This window comes from Homalodisca vitripennis, chromosome X, assembly GCF_021130785.1.
Source record: "Homalodisca vitripennis isolate AUS2020 chromosome X, UT_GWSS_2.1, whole genome shotgun sequence".
NCBI classification, from domain to species: domain Eukaryota; kingdom Metazoa; phylum Arthropoda; class Insecta; order Hemiptera; family Cicadellidae; genus Homalodisca; species Homalodisca vitripennis.
The window spans coordinates 37,261,715-37,271,004 of NC_060215.1; the positions used below are offsets into that span (position 1 = coordinate 37,261,715).

Here is a 9,290-nt window from a genome sequence, read left to right on the forward strand (position 1 = left end):
AAGAGACATTTATTGATGCAACTATTAAAATGAAAGATTGTTTAAAGACCTTTTTTATTTTTTACAATTAATTTTTTACTAATCCTTCGACTTCCTTTTGGTCATCAATGGCCAGCAGAATTTATTAAGCGCCTGCTAATGAACTATAATGGTTGTATCTATAACTCCAAAAATATTAAAGAATAAACCACATGCAAATGTATATATATATATATATATATATATATATATATATATATATATATATATATATATAATTTCTACAATTTTACCAACTAAACTAAGAGTGAAAGGGCTCACCAGCTAATTGCAAGGCCAAGATCCTCCAAGTCACCCATCTTGACATCGTCCCAAATCTCGACTGATAGTATTACCTGCAGTTGATAAGCAGCATATACTACATTATATCTTCATGGTACTCTTACAACAAGCTACTTCATTGCTTATCTGTTACATCGCCAATAGCTTGTATCATGTCACTGGGGAGAACATCTTTTATTATTAACTGTTTTGACGTTATAGTGAAGTGAAATGCTCTTGGAAAGTTTCATTTAATTGTCTGTTTCCTGTGTTAAAAACAATTCATTTATCTGTCCTTTATAAAAGATACTTTTACGTAACAGTAAAAATATGAAGAAAAATATGGGATTGAAAGTTATGTGAAGTTGAGTGCGTTTTTCACACGTTTTTTACTATTGAATTTAAATAAGATTGTTTTCATTTGAAAGATATGTTAAGGTATAAAAGTTTGAAACAACACTTGGGTGGGTTTTCTAACTGACTAAAGTTAATTTCTGAATACATCTTGAGCTGCCACGTCAAAACAATATCAAATTAAGTGTAAGTAAATTTGGTCCATAAAACCCAACATTACTCTCCCCCACTCTTACTCATTTTTAGGGGAATGAGAATAAAATTAATACATGGTCAGATCAAGAGCTTTTAAAATAACAAAGTTCTAATTAATCTGTAAAAACGATGACAAAACTAAGTTTTGTAGATCTAGGCCAACGAACAATGAATCCTTGTTGGGTTTTAACCCTCTCCTGTGTTGTAGATTCATAGTACCATCGATTCACCGGCACTAATAATAATTAGGAAATGTAGGGAAAGAAATACAGGACATTGTTTTCTCCCTCCTCAATTTCCTCGATATAGTAATTACAGTAGATATACAATGAAATTTACTTTACTAACAGAATTTTCAAAACATTTTTTGTAAACTTTTAGTTTCACAATCCAAAAATTGTTAAATATATTCGTTATAATGTCTGGTTGTAGATTTTACTGTTTGATATTGAAAAATCTCAAATTTTGTTGCACCGGTTACAAAGCAAAAATGCACTTAGGTATGTAATTATATATTTATTAAGAATATATGAAATTATGTATGAAATTGGCAAAAGACGGTGTTTGGATGGCTGTGGGAATGAACAGGGAGTATTTATAAATAATTTGTTTATTGCAATTAGTAACTTTACCACCTAGTATTTCGGAATCACGGACCGGAATATTCTACTATTTATCATTCTTTCAATATAGCTTTTTTTAATATATACCAATTATAACATTTGTTCCAACATTAAGACTTTCATCATGCATTCATGAGCCACTTTTATTATGAAATGCAGTGTTTGGGTACGTCAGTCAGGACTGTGCCTTGGCGGTAAAGGTGATCCGGAGTTAGACAGAGACGTGATATTTGCACTTGGTCAAAGACTTCTTTATTAAGGAGTTATATTTCAATAATAAATACGCTTATAATGAAAAAATAGAAGTTTTAACATATAAATAGCTATTAATTTAAATATAAGTTGTTTGGCATATTATTAAATGTATAGAGTTAGATTTTAGACTTTTTACACAATCATGAGTTAATTCAGAGAAGGCATTTGAGGAATTATCCAAACATAGGAGGAAGTGGGGTATTGCGTGCGATTGATAACTGGAACAGATGTGACGACAAAGCGGGCTGCTTGAGGACAGATAACAGCATGGAGGTGACAGTCTGGGAGAGGCTATTTGAATACAACTCGAGTTCGACATTGACAAACACAGAAAGATGTGAGCTATTGCGTGCGACTGATAACTGGAACAGATGTGACGGCAGAATGGGCTACTTGAGGACAGATAACAACATTGAGGTGACAGTCTGGGAGAGGCTATTTGAATACAACTCGAGTTCGACATTGACAAACACAGAAAGATGTGAGCTATTGCGTGCGACTGATAACTGGAACAGATGTGACGGCAGAATGGGCTACTTGAGGACAGATAACAGCATTGAGGTGACAGTCTGGGAGAGGCTATTTGAATACAACTCGAGTTCGACATTGACAAACACAGAAAGATGTGAGCTATTGCGTGCGACTGATAACTGGAACAGATGTGACGGCAGAATGGGCTACTTGAGGACAGATAACAACATTGAGGTGACAGTCTGGGAGAGGCTATTTGAATACAACTCGAGTTCGACATTGACAAACACAGAAAGATGTGAGCTATTGCGTGCGACTGATAACTGGAACAGATGTGACGGCAGAATGGGCTACTTGAGGACAGATAACAACATTGAGGTGACAGTCTGGGAGAGGCTATTTGAATACAACTCGAGTTCGACATTGACAAACACAGAAAGATGTGAGCTATTGCGTGCGACTGATAACTGGAACAGATGTGACGGCAGAATGGGCTACTTGAGGACAGATAACAACATTGAGGTGACAGTCTGGGAGAGGCTATTTGAATACAACTCGAGTTCGACATTGACAAACACAGAAAGATGTGAGGTATTGCGTGCGACTGATAACTGGAACAGATGTGACGGCAGAATGGGCTACTTGAGGACAGATAACAGCATTGAGGTGACAGTCTGGGAGAGGCTATTTGAATACAACTCGAGTTCGACATTGACAAACACAGAAAGATGTGAGGTATTGCGTGCGACTGATAACTGGAACAGATGTGACGGCAGAATGGGCTACTTGAGGACAGATAACATCATTGAGGTGACAGTCTGGGAGAGGCTATTTGAATACAACTCGAGTTCGACATTGACAAACACAGAAAGATGTGAGCTATTGCGTGCGACTGATAACTGGAACAGATGTGACGGCAGAATGGGCTACTTGAGGACAGATAACATCATTGAGGTGACAGTCTGGGAGAGACTATTTGAATACAACTCGAGTTCGACATTGACAAACACAGAAAGATGTGAGCTATTGCGTGCGACTGATAACTGGAACAGATGTGACGGCAGAATGGGCTACTTGAGGACAGATAACAGCATTGAGGTGACAGTCTGGGAGAGGCTATTTGAATACAACTCGAGTTCGACATTGACAAACACAGAAAGATGTGAGGTATTGCGTGCGACTGATAACTGGAACAGATGTGACGGCAGAATGGGCTACTTGAGGACAGATAACATCATTGAGGTGACAGCCTGGGAGAGGCTATTTGAATACAACTCGAGTTTGACATTGATACATCAGCGTACTAGGAATACAGTGCAGTCACCTGTGAATTAACAATATTTCTGTCAGAATTACTACTTGGCAATGGGTATAGCACAACTTTTATATTTATTGGTGACAAACATTAATAATTTGACGATACTACAAATGAAGTTCACGGAGAGTTATTTAAATATAATGTAATGCCAACACAACTAACTGCAAATAATTACTAATAAAAAAAAAACTAATAAACTAATTTTTGGTTTATGTAACTAATTATTTACACAAACCATCACGATATACTGCACATTCTTTAACATGTATTGACCATAAAATATAATGTTTGTAGTTTTATTATTAACCTATTTAAGAGCAGAAATTACCAGCTGCTTAGCTAAACTGTCGTACATTTCCCATTCACTTACTTTTCAATCGACATCGACTCTAACAACACGTATTTGAATACGTTTGATACGGTCTAGGCAAGTACAACTTGAAATTTGTGGAAGATATATGAAAAACTGATGTCTTAGATTTCGCCTTCTTTACTTTTAACTACAAGAAAACGCGTTGAATTAAGTAAAAAAATATTGAAAATAATATATTTTAACAAGAAGTTATATTAGTATTATATTATTAAGGTAGTTACCTCCTCATTTCCAGAAAAATACTTCAGATGTGAAAAAAAGAGCAAACACAGTTTATTTCGAGGAAAGTGTATTAAAATCAACGGGTGATAAGCAAATTGTTGGAGTACGTTCAAAAACTCCAGTGGTGTCACTAAAAGAAAGTGCGAGTTTTCCATACACTTTTTATTTGGAACATCGAGGCATTACCGACTTTTGAATGATTAAGTGCAATGGGCACCAGTGCAACATATCTAGGTACGAGGGCACAGGTTGTACTTGTGACAAGTCCCACCTAGTTAAGTGGAAGGGTGCGTGAGGGAGAACGCGGTACCTAAGCTCCCGGTATTTATGGGGTTTCTTACTCAAGTACGATTCAAGCTATACTCACGTAGCAATATGGTGTTTCATGCAAAACATAAATTAATCTTCCCAAACCTTCAGACATCTTATCTAGAAATATTAAAATAATAATCCTAATAAACACATCGACCATGCCAAATTACAAACAAATAATCATTCCTTAGTGTGTTAATTGAATGTAGTCTTCGAGGATTCACCAAAACCCAATTACAGAATTTTAATATACTATTGCACTCTTAATATGGCACTAGATTACACAAAACTACTCATACTTTAAATAAAAGAAAAGAGCTACTTCTGAAGCTTTAAATAGAATCATCAGAAGTCTGTAGTTCAAAAACTAGACTGTTGGGGATTCGTGGAAATGGAATTGAACTGGTTCAAAAGTTATTTAGTGGGCGTGAACAAACTGTTTTAATAAACAATGAGTTTAAGCGGCACAACGAGTGTAGACTACGGTGTAGTACAAGGTCTCACACTTGGCCCACTTATATTGTTAATCTTTATAAATAATACAGAAAACCTCGATATTTCTGGTAAATTATCATGTAGCTGTAGCATTCTTTTAATACTTTGGTTAATGAAAACTTTTAAAAATTTTAAAACTTATGTACTCATATAGCCTTCTTAGAATCATCAAACTATCTGTACATTCTATGATTCCTCTTCTTTTAAGTTAGTGACAACTGTGCATGCCACCAAGTAGCAGACGGTTACAAGGTATCTAAACTTTGATGATTCATGGGAGAACAGTAAATAAGTTGTTTTCTATTTTTAGATATTTACATGAACAGTTATTGTACTGAGAAGATATAACATTATTTCTACGTCACTATAAGTAAAGTATTTAGGGTCAGATACATATTAATTACTGTTAATATTACTTATTGGTCAGACGAGGTTTAGCCGATACACTTATTCGTTTGCGGAACCATTATTCATTGGAAGATTTCAAAACATAAGTTAACTGGACAGGCATACGTCTGTAACACTTTTTGAGTAAACGTAAGATACAGTATATACCATGAATTCCTTTAGTTTTCTTTGCTCATCACAGATATTACACGGTTTGGTGTATAAAAACGAGATCCTTACAATATATAAAAAGGGTTCTCAAGTTAGGGATGTTTTATGCTCTTCAGAGCATTTCCCCAGACATAGACTTACTCCTTTACTTCTTTGTTCTATTGAAACAGAGATACTGTGAAACGTATAACAGTTTTAATTGTAGGTTTCTACAGGGCAGATAAAAATATCCATCTAAATTTAATAATGAGACGAAAACATTTCTCCAGGATTTTCAATTATCATGGCTACGCTTACACAGTCGCCTTTGTAATAATGAGTTTTGTTAACTGAAAGTTAAAAACGTACTCTGTCTGGGAAGTGTCTACGTTTTGTAATAAACATATTCTCTCCAGTTAATTTAATTCAATGTAAGAATTGAGTTTATAATCAGAGACTTAAGTTTAAAATAAAATACTAAGTTTAAGAAAATATTTCCTTCGGGTTCAGAATTAAAATAACAAGTTAATAATCTGGAAACTTTCTTATTCTTTCACGTCTTCTATGTTACTTGCAAAATGTTTTTTCACCAAACATTTTGCAATCATTCCGTTATGATTGGAGGTTGCATATTTTTCCGACCTCCCGGCGACATGAACCAAATTCTGCGTCGATACAATCTAGCTGTAAAATGACATAACCTGGTTCGACTGTTTCAATAGGTACTCCATTCAAATTAATTTAATTTTCAAAAATTACCGACACAATACCATCAGAAAGTACAAACTACAACCAGGTCGAAATCCGTTATATGCCGGTAAATCTATTCCTACAGACTCTTAACTCTATAAAAGGGAATTTGTGACTGGTCTCTAGAACTGTATTCTATTGTGTAATATGTAAAATCTAAATTTATGTTTTTTGTTAGTGAAAACATTACTGGCTAGTACCCCACATTGATGGCCGGAGGCATTAGCGTCAGACGGTTCGAAAATTAAAAATATTTTCTAGTCTTGTTTAAACAATTATAAAGACTGTTTCCTTCATTTTCTTCACTATTTCAGTAGTTTTATATATGACACTAATTGCACTACACCAAAATTCTGGAGGGTCTGATCAGAAAATGTCTAAGAGAGCTACTACATATAATTATTTTATTTGAAAAGATTTATTCTATGGAAAAAACAGTTCGAAGCCCGGCCGAGCATTACCAAGTTCATTATATTTATAGCGATAAGATACTTGGTAGTTTTACTGATAGCGCAGTAGTGTAATGTATGTATTCGTTGTACTGAACAAAGTTTAAAAATTTCCGGTACATAACAAATATTTACCCGATATATTAGTTATCGGTCATGTTAACTAGTGATTTTTCTTACAAACGATAAAAATGTGTCACCTAAAAATCCTAAAATGCTCCTTCATGCAATACTGTAAATGTGTTATTATTTTGAAAAAACGTTACGCAAGCTACTTTCATTACAATTTCTGAAAAACGGAACTTCGTGTTTCTTTTTTAGTTATTGGACAATATTCCGGCCCTTGGTAACCAAGCCTGCAATCGTCATCGTATCCTGTTTTGCTTGTTTCCTTACGTCGTTAAACAATTGTTGTTAACTAATAATTTCAAAACAACATTATATACACAGTTATTAAATACACTGTTTCCACTAAATACCAAATAGGAGTTCAACATTTTATAAGTTTATTTAATAGTTTATAGTAAAACTGCTAAGGTTATATTCAAACACTAAAGAATTTACTTCCAACAACATTAACGATTCGACTCGGAGGAATACAAATATTTATTATCAAATGAGTTTTCCTAACCATAGTTTGATTATAAAATAATATTCACAGTTAATGTAGCGTTACAGATCTCTCGGTGGAATCACTTGGAAACGTGATTTGGTCTATTTAAAAATATTAAAAATAACACATTATTTACAACAAATCCACCACAGGCGTCCAATCTCCATTGACAATATTAAGGATTTGAACATAACCGTCTAAAGTAATGGCTTATATAGGTCTTAGCTCTTCTTTGAATTTATAAATGGAAACATTAGTGCTTAAATCTAACATTTCTTAATAGTGTTAGAGTGATGAGTTAAAATTATTGTAACAATCTGTATGAATTATGTGGTTTAGTAACTAATTTATTACATAAAATGTCAAGTTTACAAATTTCAAAAATCTATAAATATAAAATATAATATAAAAATAATAATATAAATATAAATATTGCATGTTTTACGAATAAAGGTTCAAGATTACTAGCGTATTACGAGTATTTTAGTTTTAAAGTATGTGACAGTGCCTTTTACCGACTATCACCACCTGTGTAGTAAAAGAAAAGCCACTGAAATTATACTATTTTAATATATTACTACTTTAAATATTAAATAAAAGTTTAATTGTGATACAACAAAAGTTGTATTTGTACGCATGGAGCGGGAGATCACTTCAAAGTTCGTATTTTAGGTCGTGCATATACCAGTATTTTAAACAAAATAATGTACTTCAATTAGTCAATTTTATATAAAAATTAAAACATTACAGAACAATTTAGTAATTTGTTAAATCTTCTTCTAAAATATTTGTAGGTGGAATTACTGTAAATAATTCTAACATATTTGCTCTAAATATTACATAATAAATATATAATTATTGACTTCAACTATGCGTAAAGTTTGTAGAGCAAGAATTTCAATTCATGAGATTGAACTGAATGTAGAATTTAAAAATAAAAGTAGTGTGATCTAAGTGCCTTCTCATATTTGCGGAGTGATGAACATAACTTGGGTTTTATTACAGTTACTTTTTGAACTTTTATCATGTCAAAATTTGACTTGTAGCTTATTTAGAATAGAAATTAACCACCTATGATAAAGATTCTGTTTTACAATTATTTCTAGATCAGTGACAGTGAAAACGTGACGGGCCCAAATGGATTAAATATAAAAAATAGACAATCTATGTAAAACTTTTTTGCAAACAATTGATCCAGACAGAGTTAATCTACTTTTAGTATATTTAACCGGCAGCATGTTGAAATATGAATTGTGTTTGAATGAACTAAATAATACAATACCGGTAGTACAACATTTCTGTTGAAAGACGATATTACAGTAAAAAACAATTTAAAGTAAGTATTTAGATCTTAATTTGATGTGTTTTAAAATGCTAGTTAAGACGGAGGATCGGCACTCCAGCCGGCTTCGTGGACAAATTAATTAAGGATTAGTTTGTGCCGTGATTGAGGCGAACGCGGGTCTTACTACTGTACCGCACTTGTATATCCACATCTTGTATTTTCTCTTTAGTTTATTATACCCATTTGCTTTTATATTTTGCTTCTTACTGTCTATTTCCTTTCTAATAACTATTTACTGAGGAAACTAATATATTTCAAGATTGAATAGAATCTAGGAACAGCTTTATTTCCAGGAGTAAAAAGATATCAAAACCTCAAAAACAATGCAAAAAAACCTGAATGTATAAATAACCACAGTAACGCAAGCGTAGTGAATTTACGTCAAGTGATATTTAAATAGCACTTTAATTAACATGGTACTTTGGTATATCCGGAAGCCACTACTTTTCAACAGTTTTTGTTACCGAGGGCCTATAAAAATTACATTGTTAGAAAGAACACTTTATTTGATATACTGTAAAAACTGCATGACGATCGATTCTTGTTTTCTGCCTATCGAAAGGAAGCGATGTCGGCGAGAAGTCGCCATTGTGTTCCTATCTTATATTCATTTACGAGTGCTCACTTGATCTGAGCTTGAATTTAGGTACTATCTTTCAAGTGTGGGGAGGCACTACC

At 33.4% G+C, this 9,290-nt stretch overlaps 1 protein-coding gene across 2 annotated transcripts in view; it reads right to left on the bottom strand.

The window, feature by feature from the left end:
- LOC124368917 (mucin-2-like) overlaps positions 1 to 408 on the bottom strand; it is a 58,914-nt gene extending 58,506 nt beyond the window's left edge. For both annotated transcript variants that reach the window (XM_046826463.1, XM_046826462.1), the window contains exon 1: positions 301 to 408. In XM_046826463.1, coding sequence (XP_046682419.1) covers positions 301 to 346 — 46 coding nt within the window. In that variant the 5' untranslated portion in view covers positions 347 to 408. The remainder of the gene's footprint in view (positions 1 to 300) is intronic.
- Positions 409 to 9,290: the final 8,882 nt, after the last annotated feature.